Source organism: Canis aureus, chromosome 32, assembly GCF_053574225.1.
Source record: "Canis aureus isolate CA01 chromosome 32, VMU_Caureus_v.1.0, whole genome shotgun sequence".
NCBI classification, from domain to species: Eukaryota; Metazoa; Chordata; class Mammalia; order Carnivora; family Canidae; genus Canis; species Canis aureus.
This window is the reverse complement of record NC_135642.1, coordinates 13,667,047-13,689,115: the sequence shown is the minus strand read 5'-3', so window position 1 is coordinate 13,689,115 and position 22,069 is coordinate 13,667,047. Positions and strand designations below refer to the sequence as shown.

At 49.8% G+C, this 22,069-nt stretch overlaps 2 protein-coding genes and 2 long non-coding RNA genes across 6 annotated transcripts in view; 2 read left to right on the top strand and 2 right to left on the bottom strand.

The window, feature by feature from the left end:
* LOC144303062 (uncharacterized) overlaps positions 1-816 on the bottom strand; it is a 32,423-nt gene extending 31,607 nt beyond the window's left edge. For 2 of the 3 annotated variants that reach the window (XR_013370094.1, XR_013370092.1), the window contains exon 1: positions 221-816. This is a non-coding gene — a long non-coding RNA (uncharacterized LOC144303062). The remainder of the gene's footprint in view (positions 1-220) is intronic. The other variant, XR_013370093.1, reaches the window with a different exon arrangement.
* EHD4 (EH domain containing 4) overlaps positions 1-17,961 on the top strand; it is an 80,212-nt gene extending 62,251 nt beyond the window's left edge. Inside the window, exons 5-6 of the mRNA XM_077880753.1 lie at positions 7,587-7,751; positions 13,907-17,961. Coding sequence (XP_077736879.1) covers positions 7,587-7,751; positions 13,907-14,443 — 702 coding nt within the window. The 3' untranslated portion in view covers positions 14,444-17,961. The remainder of the gene's footprint in view (positions 1-7,586; positions 7,752-13,906) is intronic.
* On the bottom strand, positions 4,393-6,618 carry LOC144303647 (uncharacterized). The gene is made up of 3 exons (XR_013370640.1): positions 6,347-6,618; positions 6,037-6,242; positions 4,393-5,500 (listed from the first exon to the last, which is right to left on the bottom strand). It is a non-coding gene; the product is annotated as an uncharacterized LOC144303647 (long non-coding RNA).
* A 3,361-nt stretch (positions 17,962-21,322) lies between the features above and the next one.
* The window catches only part of SPTBN5 (spectrin beta, non-erythrocytic 5), a 47,480-nt gene continuing 46,733 nt past the window's right edge, over positions 21,323-22,069 (top strand). Inside the window, exons 1-2 of the mRNA XM_077880744.1 lie at positions 21,323-21,541; positions 21,814-21,981. Of these exons, the coding sequence (XP_077736870.1) occupies positions 21,323-21,541; positions 21,814-21,981 (387 nt within the window). The remainder of the gene's footprint in view (positions 21,542-21,813; positions 21,982-22,069) is intronic.

Here is a 22,069-nt window from a genome sequence, read left to right as displayed (position 1 = left end):
GGCCTGGCTGGGGGAGGCAGGGAGTAAAGGCACCCTTTACTGAGGGTGACTGCTGGGCAGGCTATCAGCCTTCTCACACTCCGTCATCGCTGCCCAGCAACCTCTGTCTTCATGCCCACATGTTCACCCAGCAGCTGCCCTCCTGTATCCTAAGAGATGCCTCACTGCTGCTGCGGCCCCATAGTTAGGACCTCCATCCGCTCTTTCCCCCTCTGCTCACCTTCTGTCCCAGTGCATGCTCACACATACTCCCATCTTGCTCAGCTGATCTGTAGTCCCGGTGCCCTGTGAGGCACCATTCTTTATCCTGTCTCCTGGTCCAGGCTGGTTCCTTTCTGGAGCTACAGCCACCTTTATTGCATTTCCACAAGGCAGTTGTGCCAACCAGTTTGTAAATCCACTTATTTGCAGCTTTCCTGATTTCTTTCATGTGCCAGTCCCAGGCCTAATGCTCCGTGGCAGGAAGTCTGGTTTTACCCCTTTAGTAGTTCCTTGGCATAGTGTTTCTCTTCTTCAGCTGATTCATCTGAACTTACACTTGAGGGCACACAGTACCCAAGAGTATTTCATAACCAAGGCTGGTAAATCACGTGCTAGCATTTGGAGATCTCAGGATTGTTTTGGAACTATTAATAAATGCCCATGGACATTTCTATGTTACCAGCCCCTGCTGAAGGCCCAGTGACCCAAGACGCAGCTATATTCGGTCAGATAAATAAATAAAGAGTCAAGAGTTCCCTGGGAGCACCAAGTGCCTTGGGACTCCTCTGCCCTCCTTGAGCATAATTATGCCCTCTGAACGCATGGCCCAGCCTGGCCACAGAATGCTGCTCTGTCCTGACACTGGGAATAATGAAAGCCCTTGTATCAACGCAGGGGGTGGGGGCCAGAGCGGCCAACTTGCTGAGCTTACTTCTAGGAAAAAAAGCTTGTCTTTTTTTTTTTTTTTCCTTCCTAAGAATAGTATCTGGCTTGTTCCTTTTCATAAAGGAAAACATTTAAGTATGGATGTTTCCAGCTTGAGCAAGTCAGTGCCAGTGTGCTCCCGGGGCAGTACCATCCCGCGGAGGGGACAGGAAACGGGCTCAGGCAGAGAAAGAGCAGAACTCAGCACAGTAGCCTTAGCTACCAACCAATGGCATCAGCTTTACACCATCTGCAGTCTGATGGCCCTTTATGAACTTGTTGCTTAAATGGGCAAGAAGTCACCCGAGTTCTTCTCTTTGCGGTGTTTATATTTCATGAAAATGCTCTTTGATTTTGGTGTATTGATCTTCTCCTTTTGCTTTTGCAAGCCAATCCTTACTGAGGGTCTGCAGTGTTCCAGAAGCTCTAAGATTTGCATTTCATGTGCTATTTCATCTGAGCCGGTCCAGAACTGCACAAAGTTGGGCATTATCTTTGTTTCTTGTGTAAGGGAATGGAAGCTCAGAAAGGTGAAGGTGAAGTACCTGGGTGGCTCAATCGGTTAAGCATCTGCCATCAGTTCAGGTCATGATCCCAGGGTTCTGGGTTGGAGCCCCTCATCGGGCTCCCTGCTCAGTGGAGAGTCAGCTTCTCCCTCTCCCTCTGTGCTCTCTCTCTCAAATAAATACAATCTTTAAAAAAAAAAAGAAGAAGAAGAAAGAGAGAAAGGTAAAATATCTTGCCCAAGGCCTCACAGTGTGTGTGAGTGGCCAAATATAAACCCAGACCTTAGTTGGTTTGACTCCTGAGTCTGGAAAGCATTCACCTGAAATGCAGAGTGGACAACATCTATAGCTTCCCACAATGTCCTTGCTTTTTGCGTTCATCTGTCACTCTGTGTAGTCTATAAAATCGTTTATCCACCGGAACCTGCAAAGTTTAGAGGTTTATCAAGCTGACATTTTGAAAACATGCAAAGGATAAATTTTCAGATGCCACCTAGGAGGTGTCAGATCTGAGTTGGAGGGTGGAATGCGTCTATTTATAGAACACCTTCCTTAGGCGAAATTCACGTCCCATCCAGAAGTAAAGCAAGCGTGTCCTGTCGTTAATGTCCTGCTGGGTTCTGCAGTGATCAAACTCAAGGTACCATAAAAATGACACTTTACTAGAAAAATGGCACCAAGGATCTCTTGAACTTTAATGATTTCCTTGCTTTTTCCTATATATATATATTTTTTCAACAACTGTATTTCAAGGAACAAGAAAACTTTAGAGTGGGTTTTTTTGTTAACCTCAAAGATTGCATCTCAGTGATATCAGTAGTCATCCTTTTTTGAAGACTTTACAATCTGAGATGCTAATCATGGTTCATTTCATAATTCTTTAAGCTATTTTGGGAAAGCCCAAAAAAGTGTTTAGAAAATATGATTTAGTTTCACTCAGCTATCATTAGAATAGCCAAATTGAAGATATTAGGCTCTTACAGACCAACCCCAAATAATAGTACTTTAATGGAATAAATGAACAAAAAAAAAAAGTGAGGACTCCACCCTTTATAAATGTTGCCCAAGAGTAGGAAAGGTTCCCGCCCCTTTAGTAATCTTCACTCAACAGAAAAATGAGTTAACATTTGAGGAAGGAACAGCTAAAAATGAGAAAGAAAAGGAGAGGTCAGTGATTTTTCAGCATCCACCCTAGGTTTGTGGCATTTAGTTTCGTCTTCAAAGAGTGTTGGTCTCTAGTCACGTGTAAAGTGCAGAACTTAGTTTTCCGGTCTGTCTGCACTGCAATTCCTTCTGTGGAGAAGTTAGATGTTTACAGTTCACCACCAAATGGACCCGGGCTAAGGTGTGAAGATCCTTCTACAGTGGCTGATGACACTCCACTAATGCTTAGCCCACCAAGGGGCTTTTAAAAGGAGCTCAGTCAGCTGTGGATATGTGTGTCAGTTTTGCACCCACGTGGGGAAGCCTGTCTCTTTGAGGGTTGAACTCACATGAATAGGTGGGCCCCTGAGTCTCCTTTAAGCTCTTCAGAATTACATGCAATGGTGGGTGCCAGCTTTGATTTCAACAGAAGAACAAGCCCCTGCTTGAGAGGGAACCAGTGAGCTGCTTTTCTCTGCCTCTTAAAGTCCATGGTCTTTAAATCTGATGGGTCTACCTTTTAGATCTCTAGTTCATTAACTGACTTTTTTTATATATCATCATATAAACTCACCTTTAAAATGTGCTGATCGCTTGATGTTTAAATGCTATATGCAAGTTTTTAGCTGGGCCTACAAAGATGCAGGTCTCCGACAGATTATGTTAGCTAGCAGATGAGGTTGTGTAGTTCTTCCAGCCTGAATCCCCCCCCCAAACTACTCCCCAATATCCAGATTCCATGAGGATTTCCACTCCTACTGACCATGAGCACTGGAAGCTTCCAGCACCCACTACCTGGGCTTACCCTCCACGCCCAAGGTGAATACATCCATCATCACCCTGAGTACATGCCTCTCTTCATCTTGGATATACATGAACATTTGTCACTGGACACAGTTCATGAAATTGTCGCAGAGTATATATGTTAACTAGATATAAATTCATATTCATTTAAAGGAAAGGACATCTCTTTCTGCTCATTGAGTTATTAGCCCAGAGAGAAACTGACATTGTGATTCATTTGACCTCTCCCAAATGATCAGTATTGGGGCTTTCCCAGTTTTACGCAAAGGAAAGGATGAATTAAACAAGATTAGAGCCCCCAGGGTTCAATGTCACTTACTCGTGAATGAAGGGCTTGGGGCCCAGATTCATCATTTTACTATTCAAATACATAGAGCTTACTAATTTTTTCAATAACTACTAATGACTCAGTAAGAGTTTATTCCTTATTCGGAAAGAACTAAACAACCACAAGACTTCTCTGGCATACTAACCCTCTGACTGTTGGTCTTTGGCTGTTAGGTAATGACAAGTAACATTTTTCCTCTGCTTTTTTAGTACAACCAAATCCACGCCCTCTTTTGATTCTCATACTAACAGCCCTGGGAGGTAAGAGTTAAAATTTCCATTTTGCGCGTGAGTAAGCCGAGGTGGGAGACTAGAGTCGCCTGGCATTGCTCAATAAATGCACGGTGGTAGAGGGCTTGAACCTGGCCTTCCAGCATGGGGTCTCGTCATGCCTCCTCCTCCTCCTCTTTCCCTTCCCCCTTGTCTCTCCTATCTCCCTTCTTTTCTATTAGTTTTCTCTCATTACAAAGAACAAAAGTCTTAGGCTGTGTCCACCTCCCTCCCCAGGGACCATTGCCTGGTCTGGCCCTCAGTCTTGTGTTTATCTGGAAAGACTTCTTTGACACAGAAGGGCAAGAATGAGCCTCCGGGCTGTCCCCTCCGTTTACCAAGAGTCTTTAGAAAGTTATCTTATAACTTATGCCCTCCTGCCAGTAGATTGCTGTCTTCACCCTCATCCTACATGGTGTCATGATGTCGTGTGCCATAATGTATGTGTTTTTTGTGTATGGGAAAGGAGGCTATAAATGACTTTCCTGAAGCATCCCTGGGACTGAGGGACAATCAAAACCAAAAACTCAAGTCACAGTTTTCCACACTGTTTTTCTATAGGACATGGTTCATTTTCAATTCCAGATTTCAGCAGCTTTGGTAAGATTTGTTAATGCATAGACACAGATAGCAGTGGACTCTAATGTCCTGTAAGACAGGAATGAGGCAATTGAATGCTGATGCCAGCTCCACACCTCCTAACTGGCTGTATGACCTTGAGTTAAGTCACATAAATTTAGTGGGAGTTCAGTTAGATACAGACCCCAGATGTAATGCGCCGCAATGCTAAGGATTATGATTTACCTTGTAATTTGATAAGCTTCCTAAAGGCAGGGTCCAAACATCGTATCTGACCCTGGGTTATTGTCAGGATGTCCATGGAAGGGCAGGAGGGGGTGGTCATGCAGAAGCAGCACAACAGGAGACTCCCACAAAACAGGCCAGTAGAACTTTCTGAAAGTGGAGGTTGCTGCTGAGAGCAGCCTGCAGCATGAGCAGAGTACCTGAGGGTCATGACTCAGATAGTGCCAGGCAGGGTGGAAGGATGAAGGAATTGAGGCCCAGTTTCTGTCAGGGCACTAGATGCCTGGTATCCAAGGACAGCCCACCATCCAGCAGTCTTGGTCATCAGCCAAAGAACACCAGGAGGGCCAAGATGAGGAAGCAGATGCCAGGCCATGGGTGGAGAGCTGTGGCAGGTGCATATCACCTGCAGTCAGGCCAGGTAAAGCAGGCCCCTGGGCATCAGGCAGTGTTCAGAAACCAGTGCCAATCCTAGTGGGGAGTCAGGCTTCCCTGAGCAGAGGCCTGGCAACTCAAGGGATCCACATTAGTAGGTAGTGAGGGAGCCTTGGGAGCCCTGCAGGGGTCTGGCAGCTGCCCCAAGCCTGTGCTCTGAGGGTGAGGCTCAGTAACAAAGCATGTAGATAGTTAGACTAAGCAGTTTGGGAGTTCGTTTCAGTTGGGGTGGCTCCAGCTCAGGGCAGACCTGCTCATGAATGGGAGAGGTATCCACAGGCCTCGTCTAGAAGTTCCGGGAAGACCTGGAAATGACACAAGGACAGCTAGTGAACATATGGTTCTCCCAATTGGGTACGGCAGTCCCCCTAAGTGCTTCCTTGTGATACAGTGCCCTCTTTCAGCGCCCCCAAACCAAGCCAGGCATTCACTGTCCAGGGCAAGGAAATTACTAGTCTTACCCACTTATTCATCATATCCTCAGGAATGCAGTTAAAGTCTGACACTCAAACAATTCCCAAATTTGGGGTTTCTCTATATCAAAGAATCAGTTTTAATTTGAAAAATAGGTAAATAAGTTTACTAGTGACAGAGAGGCTTAGACACCTCAGTCCCCATCTGTACCTGTAGCAGTAGCCAGGCAGCACAGTGTGTGCTTATGTTGAATGACCTTTATGTAGACGGAAACGTTAGCGTTGTCCGGTCTGAGGCCGTCAGCGTTTACATTATGCACTTATGCACTTATCTTAGTATTCAGATCTTAGCAGAATGTTTTGGGTTCTACCCAGTGTGTGTCTGTACACAGAGGCTCTCAGCTGAGGTAGAGGATGTCTCTGCTTACCCCCTTTAATCAATTTCCATTTTTCCACAAGATTATAGGAGTCTGTTTTCTTCAATAAAAGATTTTCCATAACTGCACAGTCATTTTCTTTCTGTAATCACTGTTCTGCTTGTCATCCATTCCTATTTTATTTTCTTGACTTCTAAATGACTCTATAGAATTCTGACATACAAAGAGAACTTTTGTAACGAACGTTTCTTCATGTCCTAAAGTTGGAAATCAGCAGAAGAGTGGAAATGTTAAGGAAGGGGTTGACACAGCCAAACAGAACCACCACCACCCCCCGCCCCTCCCAGCAGGGTTCACCAACCCTCAGGTGACGGTCCCAGTCCTGCTACTGCCAGCTGATCGGGGTTTCTGGAACTTCCCTTCATGTACCAGGGGTCCCTTTCCTAGAGGGAGCTTCCACCATCCAACCTGGTCCCATACAACTGATCTCATGCAGAAAGAGCTTCAGTGCCATCTCTAGAGATCCTGGAGTTCAAACTCTCCACAGGGAGATTACAGGAATTTTCATCTCTCTGTTCACTGGGCACAGATTTCCATGCAGATTAGCCACTTACGTCAGATCAGCCATTTCCATCAGCCTCCAGTTTCGTTTCCTGGTGCTCCTGGGCACCAGCCCTGCTGAAACTTTCTTTAGGTCTTCTGGTTCATCACCAGAGCTAAGGTCTTTCTGCCCAGGCCTCACCCACCCTGCTCACTCCCTGCGCAGACTCAAAACAGCGGCTCACAACTCAGCGCCACAGACCCCCCAGGTCTGTCTGCCCACCCCAGCCCACTTTGAAAGCAGGGAGCTCACGGAGCTCCCTGCCCTATTCTGGCCTCTGGTCTCCCAGACCTTTCATCAGCGCTGCAGAAGGTTAGCGGAGGCTCAATCTAGTCCTGCAGCGGCTCCTGGCACCCACAGCAGGCTGCCTTCCCCACCTGAGATGTGCGCAGCCACCCACGGCACTGCCCCAAATACGGCCCCCCAGTGTGTTACCTCCCTTCCGCTGTCCCCACTTTCCTCTCTCCTGGCTGGCCACAGCCCTCCCTTACATCCTCCCTATCTACAGGGCCCAACTCAGGTGTCCCCTCTCCCTGGCCCTTCTCTCTCACAGCCTTTATCTGTCACTGTCCACACCCCGAGGTCTTTTTCTGGCTCCTCCTCCTCCTCCTGGACCTTCTTGGGAGCGGTTTTCTCTGCTCACTTTCCCTTGGTGGTCTCAACCACTCCTGTGGCTCTGGCCACCACCTCAACTCCAGCTCTCAAACCTGAGCCCCCAGGCCAGCTCTCTCTCTGGTGCTCAGAGCTGGAGGAGGGCCTCTTCCCAGACACCCATAGACAGCACCATCCAGAGGTACTTCATATACCTCACATTCTACACACCCAGAGGCAGGCTTGTAATGTACCACCCAAACCCCCATCTCTGATCCTCACCCTTCTGTCTCAAGGGCCATGACCCTGCGTGGGTACCTGTTATGTGTTATGATACCTTTAAGATGCCATCCTGTTTATCTTTCTGGTGCAGTTCTAAATAGTATATCCTTTCTATAAACCCCTTCAGGTCCATGCCTACATTATCAGCTACCTGAAGAAGGAGATGCCGAGTGTATTCGGAAAGGAAAACAAGAAGAGAGAGCTTATCAGCAGATTGCCAGAAATCTACCTTCAGCTGCAGCGAGAATACCAGATTTCTGCTGGGGACTTCCCAGAAGTCAAGGCAATGCAGGTACTGGAAGCCCATCGTAGCATCATGGGCAAGTGATAGAGAGGCAATGCCACCTTGTCTGGCTGGTTGCAGGGTATGCATGAGGGTTTCATGGTTTAAGGAGAGAGAACACAGGGCACTGTGGTGGCTCATTCAGTTAAGCGTCCAACATTTGATTTTAGCTCAGGTCATGATCTCAGGGTCATGAGATCAAGCCCCATGTCAGGCTCTGCACTGGGTGTGGAGCCTGCTTAAGTCTCTCTCTCTCTGTCTCTCTCCCTCCCTCCCTCCCTCCCACATACACCTTTAAAAAAAGGATAGAGAATGCAATGAATGCATCTTCCTAATGGTAATCCATGATAATAGACTTCTATGAATAAAGCAGAGATTGCCTGCCTCCCAAAACATTTAACCAAAAAGGGACATATTTCAAGAAGTAAATTTATCCAATGGAATATTACTCAGCCATCAAAAGAAGGAAATCTTGCCATTTGTGATGATGTGGCTAGAACCAGAGGGTATTATGCTAAGCAAAATCAGTCAGAGAAAGAAATTTACTAGATGATTTCACTCATGTGGAATTTAAGAAACGAGAGATGAACACAGAGAAAGAGAAGGAAAAATAAAATAAGATGAAAATAGAGAGGGAAACAAACCATAAGAGATGCTTAATTCTAGGAAACAAACTGAGGGTTGCTGGAGGGGAGAGGGTGGGGGGGATGAGGTAACTGGGTGATGGGCATTAAGGAGGGCATGTGATGTGATGAGCACTGGGTGTTGTACACAACTGATGAATCACTGAATTTTACCCCAAATGAAAGTGAATTTTACCCCAAGTGAAATTAATAATACACTATGTGTTAACTAAATTGAATTTAAATAATGATTTTAAAAAAAGAAGTAAATTTAGATCATGTCAAAAAATCAGATGAGCGGCCCTCTTAGGCTGTGCTCAAAGTTGTTTTGGCGTTAAGTGACACCTGTTTTTTGGATTCCCAGAACCTTAAGGGAATTAGAGCTGACAGTGACCATGGAGGTCATTTCAGGTGGCCTCCTCGGGCCTGCACTGCCAAGCAGTATGGGAGTATATACTCAGGCAATATTGCGGTTGCAACCTCAGAACCCTAATCAGAATCCATGGCTGGACTCCACTGGGCACAACAAGTTGTGCTCACTAAAGATTTTGCTTACGGGTTGCCATTGGTCAACTTTTGGCCTGATGTTAGAGTCTCCCTAAGTGTGTCTGAGCAGCCCCAGATAAGCCCAGATGGGTGCTGCATGTAGCCACCCCGGCCTGACCAGTATGTCTGTGTCTGCCGCCCCACAGTAGTGTTATTTAAGGACATCAGTGCTGACCATGTCTTCCCAAGTGAGTCTAGGCCACCTGGCTCCTCACAGAGCCAGACTACCATATTTTGGTCCAGAGCAAGGACCCATCTGCACTAGAGGCCACAGTCTTCTCTGGAAAGCAGACCACCCAGACTCAGATGCCAGTGGCTCATGAGGCAGGCCAGGCAAAGCAAAAGCACATCACCCCCTTAGACTCTCTCTTGTCTTCCCACATTTGATGGAGATGTGGGTTTTGAGAAATATGGTTCTCCTAGGAGGAAAACAAGTCTGCAAGTACAGTGAGAACTTATGAGGGCCCACTTTGGGGCAGGGCAGGGAATCTGTGCCCCACTTCAGTGTGGCCGCTACCTTGAGGGAACACAGGCCTGGGTGATTTTGCGAGAAGCTGCAAATCTAGATTTGCGTGTAAAGTCCTCTGGTTTTCAAATTGTAGCTCCAACTTTCAAAGAGCACTAATTAGGCTGGACAGAGCATCCTGCAATTTTGGCCACACCCTGGAGGCCTCCAGGGACCATCGTCTGCCTTGAGCCACAGAGGAGGAGGGGGCAGGAGGAAGAGAGGTCGAAGACATGCAAGTTGGCCTGGCTGCCTCAGGAGGGCATCGTAGGAGGAGAGATGGAGCAGTGGAGGCGAGGAGCGACAGGCAGCAGGAGGGGAAGCTTCAGCCTTGGCAGCTTTTTAATGCAAACTTTCTGTAAAGGATACACTAACATAGGAGTGAGTCATACTGTCGTGACAGCAGGATTCAGGCTGATAAGTGCATGTGGAATATATGATGTGGTCACACATGACTTAGCTGGCTTCAAACTAAATCCAGAACATCTCTTTTCTTCCAAGAATGAAATAGGTATTCTTGTACTCAGTGAACAAATTGTGGGGGACAGCGAGCCATTCGGATCCCAGGATGGCTAATCGGAGGGCTACTGGGCCTCCAGAGTAGTCTTCCTCAGCAGGCCCAGCTTCACACCCTTGGGCTATGCCCTGCACCCCATGACCAAACTGAAGGACAGCGGTTTCCTTGCAGCCTTCAGATATTTTTTTATGGAAAATTAGTTTCTTGACTGAAATGAAAGCTCTGGATAAGTACACGGTGCACACGATGGGCTACTGGGGCTTCTGTGGTGGCTCATTAGGCTAACGAGCCACTACAGTGCCCCACCCACAAGAAGGTGCCCCGTCCCCAGACCCGAGGCACCACTCAGCCCAGCAGAAAGCCACCGTGAGCCTCCTTTACAAGACCTGCAAACCTGTCCCCAGGTGAACTCCCATAACACAGGTAGCACACTGTGACCAGAGGTGCTCATGGCCATGTTAGCTTTGGCCCAGCAGTGTCAGAGGAAACCCAGACCTCTCAGAGCTGGAGCAGAGGGGCAGTCCCTGAGGAAGACGACAAGGAAGCCGCGTGCCCCACTTCTAGCATCTCAGGAGAGGCCTGAGTGCCCTAGCACTTGGAACAAGAAGTGCCACCTGCTAGGTACCCTCATTCACCTGTGTGCATTTACTCACCAAGAAATATGAATTGAGTCTGCCATGCCTGGCACTGTTTTAGGTCCCTGGAATAAATCCGTGAACAAACAGCAAACATCCCTGCCCCTACGGAGTGTACATTCCGGATTACAGTATCTGCCACAATGACTGTGGCTGGCAATGAAGTTTTGGCAGCAGAGCCTGTTGTTAGGATGTATGCTCTTCATTACACTAGTGCTGTTGTGCTTCAGCGTAACTCATTTATTTATTCAGTGGCTCTCTCCCTCATAAGGCTCCATGAGGCCAGCGACCCATGTCCTGTGCACTGCCGTATCCCCAGCACCTGGGATGTGGCCCAGTGAATTGTTAGATGAGCTCATTGGTAAATTAGTGTGTGTTTACACCCTAGCACCTGTAGGGTAGTGAAATTCTCAGATCCTGACCTAGCCCTGATGCCCACACAGCTTTTAAGAGACCAGCAGTTTTCAGAGCAAGTCCCAGGAAGCTGGGTAGGCCCTGATCACACCACCCCAGTCCCTTCAGGAAATCCCCAAAGAACAAGGCAGTCCTGGATGCTTGCCATCACCTGATACTTCAAGCTAGGAAGTTTTGGGGGCTTGAGGCTGTGGGCCAGGGCCTCTGTCATCTTGGAATCTGTTGAGCATCTGACATCCCCTCCAACACAGGTGTTCAGCCTCACGTCAACTATGCTTGGGACAGCAGCCAGGACATAACTTGGGAGGTAACTTTGTTCTGATCGTCACATGGCTCAGAGAGCTCCCCGATGCCAGCTTAGGTTTCTGCTCTCCCTGTGTGCTCAGAGACCAAGCTGGTTGGGGTGACTCTGCTCTAGCAGTGAGCTGAGTGTATTTTGAAGGCTTTTGCCCAGTGCTGGGAGAGGCCTGTGACCTGCAGGTGAAGCAGCCTGTGTCTGCCCTGCATCCTCTCGGGAGGGCATCTGACTTACTACACTGATGTGTCCAGACCGGAGAAGGAGGACACCAGCAAGGCCCTCTTTATCACAGACTCAGTTTCCCTCCTCAGAGAATTTGCCCCCCTCTTCAGCTGATGAGTTGGCAGCATTTCAACAGCAAAGGGCAGCAGAGCCACCCCCACCTGCCCAGCCCAACTGTAAATTGAAAAACTGCTCCCGGTGAATGCTGGGAGTGGGCAAGAGATAGCCCAGCAAAGACTGGGCTTGGAACTGACCTTCGTAGTTTGGGAGGGAGAAGTTCCAGGATCCCCCGCATGGTGGCTTTGATGGATACAATTGTTGATGGGTAAATCTTTAAATTCCCCAATGTGTATTCATCCCAATACAAAGATTTCTTTTCGGAGCAAACTTGATGGAAGGCAGGGGCGGCAGTGGTTTCACTTGTACCCGCATTCCCTGGTCAGGCCTCGGCATCAGAGTGTAGGGTTTACTTCCTCTGTGCCCTCCAGGCAAGGGTGGCTGCTGCTCTTACTTGCTGTCCACCCCTGCAAACGTGTGGCCGTTTCCCCTGCCAGCTTCCCAGAGGTTTGCAGTCTGAATCCATGTACCCTGCAAGCGGATGGAAAGTTCGGGCGGATACCGCCCTCGTTCGTCTGCATGGCCAGACACAGCAGCTTTGTGTGTGCTCAGAGCTCAGGCTCATTCACGAGGAAGCAGGGTAGGTGTCTGTGCACCCAGGGGAATCCAGACTTGTTTACCCCAGCAGCACTTGGATTTTTGTGTAGGCTGCCTGGTCTCCTCCTGGGCTTTCTCGTCCCAATCCCCTCGGCTGACTGAAATAGTGGCAGGGGGAGCCCAACGTGTTGGCAGTGTTGTTTAGTCCTGGTATTGGAGTGGCACGCGGTGACTTGGCACACAGTGACTCTGCTCTGTCGGTGAGGATCGACGACACGCAAACCAGAATGGGTTTAGAAACCAGGCCCTCCCCACCCTGCAGCTTCCAGCTGAGCACAGGCTGCCCACCGGGTGTCAGCCCAGCCCAGCCCAGCCCTGCGTGATTTGAGGGCGTCAGAGTTCGCTACTGAGAAGAGTGTTGGAGGTACCTCTAAAGATCCATCAAGCTGTTTAGCTTTTAGCTCTGTCCCTCCATCTGAAGCTCAGGGCCCCAATTCTAAGTGATAGCACAGAATGTCTGCCCTGCTGGGACCCTCTAGAGACCCACTTTTGATGCTCTATTGGAGACACGTGCAACCACATGGGATAGGGTAGAGGAAGAATGGCCCAGCTGTACAGTTTAATCTTATACAGCTATTAAGAATAAGGTTGCATAAAAATTATCCTCAGGGAAAGATGTGATACATTTTTTTTTCTTAAAAACACAGGTTGTCAAACAGTGTGGTCTTATTTCAGTTTAAGTGTGCTTGTGCGTGTGCATGCACGCACATATTTATAGAAATGGCTAGTAATGGGTGCCCAAAGAATATTAGCAGAAGTTATTGCTAGGTGATAGAATTATAAGTGATTTAAATTTTTTATTTTGTCTTTCAGCTTTTCCCCAAATTTTTACAATAAAGATGTGATATTATGATTACACAGAGTTTTGCCCCTTTTTCTCCCCTGACTGTCCATGACATTACTTCTGCCAAGAACAGTCAGGTCTGTGGGGTATATGAAAACCTCCTTTACTTAAGGATCTCCCTACTTCATCTCCAGATAATTGCACATGTGGATGGCCCCTTGCTGGCCTTCTAGAATTTTCCTAACAGAAATATTTCACATAAAGCCCATATAAGAAATGAGAGGTAGTATCCTACTTTCAAGAAGGGTTTGACTTAGCTTACAGTGGAAAAATGATAACATGAAATAGAAGAAAGTCATTAGAAAAGGAAAAGCTACATAACTAAGAGGAAGAAGAAGGAGACCATTACATCAGACATCTAAGGTAAGAAAAGCTACTGCTCCTCAGATACCCTGCCTGGGGTGCTGGGGCTACACCCTCTCGTTGTCTAAGGGAAGAAACTACCTGTTCATTGCAGGAGACAAACTTGTTCTGAATTGTGAGAGTTACCTGGGGCCTTTTATGACCTTTGGAAAATGTCTTCAACAGCAGTTTTGCCATATAAATGCAGATAATTCCAAGTATGGGAGTTTTTATATGGGCTTTATGTGTAATATTTCTGTTAAGAAAATTCTAGAAGGCCAGCAAGAAGTTGTATTCCACGCATCTTCGTTTCTTATTCCTAAAGCTGCTCCTGGATCTGGTGAATTCAGATGTGGGAACCTTACCAAAGAGAGAGCTCTGGAGCAGCCCAGGGATGGGGTGGGATGTCTGCCTATGGAAGAACTCTGCCTCCAGCTCTTCCACTTCCTGTCTGTTTCCTGAAGCGAGCGCACGTGACCAAGTCTGTGGTTTCTCCTTTTGCAGGAACAGCTGGAGAACTATGACTTCACCAAATTCCACTCACTGAAGCCCAAGCTGATCGAGGCGGTAGACAACATGCTGAGCAGTAAGATCTCATCCCTGATGAACCTCATCAGCCAGGAGGAGATGAGCACGCCGACGCAGCTCGTGCAGGGTGGCGCCTTCGACGGCACCACCGAGGGCCCCTTCAACCAGGGCTACGGGGAGGGCGCCAAGGAGGGTGCCGACGAGGAGGAGTGGGTCGTGGCCAAAGACAAGCCCGTCTACGATGAGCTCTTCTACACCCTGTCGCCCGTCAATGGCAAGATATCAGGTGTCAATGCCAAGAAGGAGATGGTGACATCCAAGCTGCCCAACAGCGTCCTGGGTAAGATCTGGAAGCTGGCCGACTGTGACTGTGACGGCATGCTGGACGAGGAGGAGTTTGCGCTGGCCAAGCACCTCATCAAGATCAAGCTTGATGGCTACGAGCTGCCCAACAGCCTGCCCCCACACCTTGTGCCCCCGTCCCACAGGAAGTCCTTCCCGAAGGCCGACTGAAGGGTGGGCTACTCTTGGGGCAGGCAGTGGGCCATAGGGATCGGGGGCCCTGGGCCTGAGGCCTGTGCTGCCGCTGACTCACTGACCCTGGCCATGGCCTCAGTTTCCCCACCTGTGGAATGAGGAGGGCAGACACTGGACACTAGCTGAGGTTCTTTCACCTCCAAAATTCCCTGAGTTCCTATTAATATTGGGAGGAAGGGGTGGATAAGGAGATTAAAGGGTTGAGAAAAAAGAGGAATTGACCAAAGAGTACTTGGAAGCCTGGTAGACGGAGGCGGGCTGCGTAGAATCCCACAACCAGAGGGGGTAAGCTGGGGGCTCTTCCGGAGCAGGCGAGCCTGTGCTGCACTGGACCACACATCATCACGCACCTGCCTTGGCTCCTGTCTGTCCCTTAGAGGGTACGAGGAGGGAGCAAAGTTAATCTTATTTATTTTGTTTCCTGCTGTAATGAGAGTGGAAAACAATAGAGCACAGAAGGTTTCTGATCTCTCCAGACCGTCTACCAAAAAGAAGACTGCTTCCCCTAGGTTTGAAAGGAGGGCTCACTGTGCCTTTGTATGCACCCATCCCTCCTGCAGGCTCAAACAGAACAGACAGCCAGGCCAGCAGAGAGCATCTGTGACACCCAGCAGCCCCCTGACTAACCCACCCAGAGCTCCCCCCACCCTGACCCCTCCCAGCAAAGTGGTATTTGGTTAGGAATTTGGAAGTCAGAATCTTTATTGGCCCCTGGCAAAATTTCTAGTATTCAAGTCATGCTGAAGTCTTGAAGGTCAGCTCTTCTCACTGGCCTACCCAATAATGTGTAGCAAAGTCTATTTATCATATTCAACCTACAGTAAAGGAGAGAGGTGGTTCTCCACAGTCGTCAGTGTGGTGACATGTCCCCAAGGCTTCTTGGTCAATGGCAGGATTTAAATTCAGCAAAGCCGTCCCTTGGTAGCTGCAGTGTGCTGAGCCTAGGGACACGAGAAGGAGAGGCAAGCCCACCCCAAGCTGTCAGGGAGAAAAGGTCACTTTCTAGCTTTAGACACTATTTTTATTTAAAAAAAAAAAGGCATTTTTATTATGTCCAGCTTTTCTTTCTTATAGGAAAAGCCTTTATACAGAAACAGGATAGACTCTTTCATATGAAACCTTTTCTTCACAAGGCAGGATTTAGTGCAGGACAGAGATGCTTGAATAAAAGTCACTGATAAAAAAATAAAAAGAACATGGCAGGATTTTGGTAGCTACCTGCCCATTGATTCCTGAGTGTTCTCTTTCTGAGTCTTGGTATAAACCTCTCCGGTTCACTGGCTCAAATGCCCGTCAAGTGGAGTTGGTTAATACTCATTGTCACTGCCCCTCCTCTGTGCGCTGCAGCTTAGGGATTCATTTCATTATTATTTATGCAATACAAAAGAGAAGCACAACATGACAATGGCCACATGGCACCAAAGTGAATCAAATCAGAACAGTGCACCCTGAGCCTTCCAAAAACCACTTTTTTTTCCTCTGATATCACCTGTGAGTGACATCCGGGTCAGAAATGCAGACTTGAGAAAATTTATATTTGGGAGGAAGTTTTTGTCCAGATGCCAGCCCTCACACTCCCTGGTTTACTTCCTAAATAATGTCATTTTAAGAGAAGTAAATTTGTAATACGGTTTTTAATCTTAATGAGCACTTTTAAATTAAATTAATTTTAAGTTAGTTACAAACACAACAAAGAAAGGTTTATGTCAGTGCTGTCATAAACAGATGGTTTGGTGAATGCCTGAGGACTGCCCAAGTGTGTACCCACCAGGGGGTCCACTAAAGGGCAAAACAGAAGAAAAGAGAATTCATTGCTCCAAAGGATTAGAGATCCCAGGGTAAGCTGATTTTCCATTCAGAATTATCCTGCTCCTTTAATTCTTCTCAATCATCATATATAAAGATATACACACACACACACACACACACACACACACACCACATGAGTATGTATTCTTGACACTTGTCAATGTGTAAATATGCAGATATGGCCAAGCTTTGTCTATGCAGAGATCTACAGGAAAACTTTTATTAGAGGGCCAGCAGACTGAGGTTTCTGCCTTCCACATGGAAGGAAGCTTCTCATGGCATTGTGATCACTACCCCCATGCCGTCAGGTAGGAGAACATCTAGCAGCTGCTAAGAAAGGAAAAAAAAAGAGAGAAATCACACGCCCATTTTTCTTAACGTCTTTTCTTACAACATGAAGTCCTTCATTTTGAAAAGTGGATTGGAAAGAAAAGCACTAGAAAAGATTAGGGACCGCTGCCAAGGATGAGGACCCATATCTTCCCAGGATCCACACAAAGCTCCTTGAGTCTGTGTCCACAACACTCATTATCCCACCTCCCTGTGCCACAGGGCTGGGGGACAGCAGAGCCCTTTAGAATTCTGTTCATATTGCCCGACCACATGGTCCTCCCACGCTGCCCCAACTTTCAAAGCACCCCATCCCGCGCGTGTTTACAGGTGGGCAGGAGGGTGGAGGTAGGTCAGCTCTAGGACTGTGAAACTAACTCTCCATGCTCTCCACAACTCCACAAAAGAAAATCTAAAAATCCTGAATCTATTTTCCATCCAGCATGTGATACATGTAACAAACCTCCGCAGCCTTGAGTTTAGGAGGAAAAACAATTTTGGCCTCTTCTCAAAGTCAGTTCCAAGCCGTAAGCCTGCTCATGAGGCCCTGCTGACCCTACCTGGCAAGAAGTGTTGCTGCAAGCCCTATGGAAGCCATCCAGCTCCGTGGCGACATGCAGGCATCCAGCCCTCACTGCACCCACCGATGGCCTGGGGGTCACCCTGCAATGGGGAGGGCCGTTCATTTAGCCCACTTTCGCCTGTCCAGGGCTGGACTGGGTTCTCCTCGAGATGTTTGTCCTGCAGCTAGAGCATCTTTAGATCTGGAGCCGTGCTTCCTCCCTCAGGATGGTGGGCCTTTGAGGAGTTGAATTCCGTATCACGGGACTGGGTGTCCAGGTGGGTCGGAGAGCACGTGCGGAGACGCCAAAGCCTCCTGCCCTCCCCTCGACCCCTACCCTGATGACCAGCCCAAGGGAAGCCTCCGAAGAGCCCTGGCCCCACTGCCCCCGACCACAGCCCTTCCCCGTTTTCTGCTGGTCTCCCCAGTTGCCGCCTGCCCACCACACCACACCGCGTCCCCCGCCCGGCATGGGGTTCACCGCCCCGGCGCCTCTCCACTCTGCACCATTGCACTTCTTCGTTATGCCCAGACCGATGCCCCGGGGAAATTGCCCTGAAGATAAGGAAAGCGATTTATTTCCTCTGTGGAATGTAGTAGAGGATTAACATTCTTAGGACAGGTAACCACTGAGTTTATTCAGGTAAACATGGGCCTAATTTAAGAGTGTATCAAGTTACATGTCAATTCGCCAATGCAGTTAATACACAATGCTTCTATTTTTTTGTAATCTTGTTTAGAAGTGTCAAAAAAAGACACAATCTATTGATCAATAAACTTCTGAAAATATTCACTACCTTTCCTCCGTTGGCTCTGGTTTTCCAGTGACCCAGTTGTCTCAAGGAGTAAAGCAGGGATCTGTTGGCTCCCTGCTGAAATGAGGCCGAGGGGTTAGTGGGGAGGGCGTGCCCCTTGTGCGGTGACCATCCCGCACGCACGGTGACCCCCAACTCTGCAGATCCTCTAGGCTGGGAGACTCCCAAAGTGGGGCTTTTAGCTGGCAAGCAGCTCCTGCTGGGGGCAGAGGCCAGGTCTGGAAGCAGTCCCCAGCTGAGGATGACTGGAAACCAGGATAGAAGAGGGGGCCCTTCGGAGGCTGGGAAGGGCATCACTGAGCGTGCTCAAAGGACATAGGTGCCTGCTGCCTGGTGCTCTTCAGCTCAGAGGCAAGTCCCCGTGCCTGATAGTGAAGTGGTGCTAAGGTTGGAGCCCCCTACCTGGCTGGCATTGCCCCTGCCTCCTGTCACACCCACACCCCCACCCCCACCACAGCAGACATCTGGGTTTTCCCCACTGTCCCCCATCTACCCTTGTGGTGATCCAGACCCAGAATTTCCTTTGCAGAATGCTCCCTACTTCCCCACCCTCCATCTGAGCCATGAGGTTAGGGTGAGATGGACACTTCTCCTGACTGGCTTGAACCACTTAGAGTTATTTCATTCCCCAGGTCACAAAATTGGTTTAGGAATGGACATGTGGTTTAATTCAAACCTGTGAGAGTCAAGCCCCTTGGACTTCTCTTCTAACTCTTGAGAGAGACGTCCTCCCTCTCTAAAGAAGTGAAACTATTGCTACAACATGAATGGCATTGAGAGGAGTGCCCAGAGCTACTGGGGGCTGAAGACTGAGGTTAGGCTAAAGCAACCACCTTCTGGGGCATGAAGGTGAAGGAAGCATTGAGGACAGAGTCCAGGCCTGTGGTGGCATCATTTGAACTGCTGGATCAAACTTCACCTAAAGTCCTCTTCCTGCCAGACATTTCAGTCCTCTGGGTCAAAACATTCCTTTTATATTGTTTATGTTTGTTTGACTCGAGATTTTAGTTACTTGCCACATAAATAATCCCAAACTGTATTGACTAGCAAGGGATTTTCATTTCAGCAGGGGCTGCAATCAGCCGCAGCAAAAGAACCAGTTCCTTTGCCACATGTGCAATGGCTTTAGCTACATCTGAGCTAAGGAGGAAGAAAAGCAGTTCCCCAGCCCCACTCAGCAACCTAATACAATAATCTCTGTTGAGGTTTGTGTGCAAAGCATCATGCAATTCATCATAAAAGATGCCCCAGGCCAAGGGTATTAATAGGAGGAGAAATAAGCTGGGAGCAAGGGGCAAGGAACCTGCTAGAAGGAGCAAGATTTTAACTGGGGCTGATAGGATAGGAAAATGTGGACGATGAGGATCAGAGAAGACATTCTAAGCTGAAAGAACAGCTGAAGCCCCAATGTGGGCAGGTAACCTCTGGTCGGGCAGCCCAGGTGGCTCAGCAGTTTAGCGCCGCCTTCAGCCCGAGGTCCTGATCTTGGAGAACCAGGATTGGTCCCACGTCGGGATCCCTGCAGGGAGCCTGCTTCTCCCTCTGCCTGTGTCTCTGCCTCTCTCTCTCTCTCTCTCTCTCTGTGTCTCATGAATAAATAAATTTAAAAAAAAAAAAAAAAAAAAAAAGGAAGGTTCTGGTCCTGTTCAGGCAATGAGGAGTCTTCATAGGCATGAGCAGAGTTGTGCTCTGGGAGGTAACTGGTGGGCTGTGCATAGGCTGATGTGCGGGCAAGATGTGGAGTCAGGGAACCGTGATGGGGCCGTGCAGGAGCAGTGCAAGTAGACCAGGTGGGAGGGTAGACCATGGAATTTTGGGGAGCAGGTAGCAGCCGCCACTGAGGACTGACTGGATCTGGGGTTATGAGCAAGGAAGAAGCCTGAGCTCACTCCAACATTAGGAATCCAGCCAGGGGCAGGAGGGACCTAACAGGGAGAGGGCAAGGGGAGGATGCTCCTCTCAGATGCAGGGGAGCTACACTACCCCAAGAGCACCATGCCCCTCATTCCCAGCCTCGGGCGTGGAGTTCTGGAGTGCTTTGTCCTGCCCAGCTCTGGAGGGCAACCTGCGGCCTCCCCTCCTCTCACCAGCCTTGGCTACCAAGGACACCTGCCTGAGGAGCGCTGCATCTCCTCTCAAGAGTCTCCGTGGCTGCCGGGTGAACGTGCAGTGCAGAGTTTAGCCAGAACATTTTGTGAAGCCACCGGAGTTAGAACTGTCTCCGGCATGCAGTTCCAGATTGCTCAGGGAGGGAGAGCGAGTTGCCTGCAGGCTTCCTCCACAGCCCCTGCCCTGAGCCCCAAGACCCAGACAGCTCTCTGGAAGCACAGGTGCTGGGGGCCTCACCGTGAACCCCCCAAAAGCGAACACCACGTCTCCAGCTTTGGAGGGGACTCTCATTTCATTTCCACCACCTTTGCAGCTCCAAGTTACCCCTTCCCAGGGAGACCCCTCTTCAGAAAGTGGCCCCCGAGCATGAGGGAGCACCCACTGTGGGTGCACCTGGGCCAGGTCAGGGCCTGGAAGGCCGAGCGCAGGGCCCAAGGACTCCCCTCCGTCTATGCGGCATGCCCCTGGGCAGGATGAGAGGGCATGCTGCCTCCCACCCCCCACCCCACCCCCGCCCTAGGTGCTGCAGGGGTATAGAAGAGCAGTCCCAGACTGGGAAGGGGGTACAGAAGCTTCTGTCCAGAGGCTCTGCCATGTAGGTGCCTTTTACCTGGACTGCAGCACCCTCGTGGCACCCCCACCCAGAGCCAACCTGAGACGCATCCCACAGGCCTCTGTGTCTTGACAGCCAGGACCCCCATCTGATGCTGGGAGCATGGGAGGTGGGGGGAAGATGAGGAGGAGATCCTGGAGCCACAGGCTGGCACATTCCAGAGCCACCCCCTCCCAGTCTGGGCCAAGCCTTCTGGCAGGTGGGAGGACAATGTCCGGCTGTGTGCGGTCACCCCCGCCCCTCCAGCTCAAGAGGAGGGCCTTGGCCTCTCCTGTGGTTCTCTCCCTCCCAGCACAGCCCCTGCTATCTGCCGCTCCCATCTGTCCACTAGGGTCTCTTTCCAGGTACAGACATCGCCAAGGTGAGCAGTTTCCTGTTTTCCTTCTGCCCATCCTTTCATCCCAAGGAGCAGGGGCCAGTCCTGGTGTGGGGTGGGGCAAAGGGCTCTGAGGGCACCAGCGGGAGCACCAGAACCTTACCTGGCTAGGCCCCGAGCCGCAAACCCCCCACCAAATATGAGGACCGCTCACGCCCCTGCCCCAGCCTCCACACCCCTCAACATCTCCAGCTCAGGGAAGCATCTGGAGGCCCCTCGTCCCTAAAGGGCTGCAGGCCCGATGGCTGGTCAGCCGCACAGTCCCCAGCAGCTCCTTGGGGCTACAGGGCACCTGAAGCAGGAGGCCAGCCGCAGAGCCCCGGGGCAGCTCTCCCAGGCCCGTCCCACCATGGACTCTGCCTACGAGATGAGCCTCGTTCGCAAGCTGCAGGCGCAGCACACACGGATGCAGGAGAAGACTTTCACCAACTGGATCAACAACATCTTCTGGCATGGCCGGGTGAGTGTGCCGGCGGCGCCCCACAGCCCACCTCTACTGTCCCCCTCACTCCCCGGCCAGCAGACTCAGGGCCAGCTGTGAGGTCACCTGGCTGCAACTTCGTGCAGACCCCAGAGCCCAGCTGAAGCCACTTCTATTGACCCTCCAGCACAGCTGAGGCTGTGCTTCCCTGAGGAAGCTGCTCTGGGCTGTACCTCCCGGGTCCTGGGATCCACCAGACGTGTGGGGGGTGGGGGGGCGCTGACCCTGTGCCTTTACCCTACGTCGCCTAGGTGGGCATCAAGATCCAGAACCTGTACAGAGAGCTGGCTGATGGTACCCACCTACTTCGGCTGCTGGAGCTCATCTCGGGGGAGGCCCTACCACCCCCCAGCCGGGGCCGCATGCGGGCACACTTCCTGGAGAACAGCAGCCGAGCTCTGGCTTTCCTTAGGGGCAAGGTGGGCACCGGGGAGACCGCTTCTGGGCCAGGGGCAGGCAGCCGGGATCGGCTGGAGTGCTAGGTCATCCTTCTGGGCTGGCCAGGGC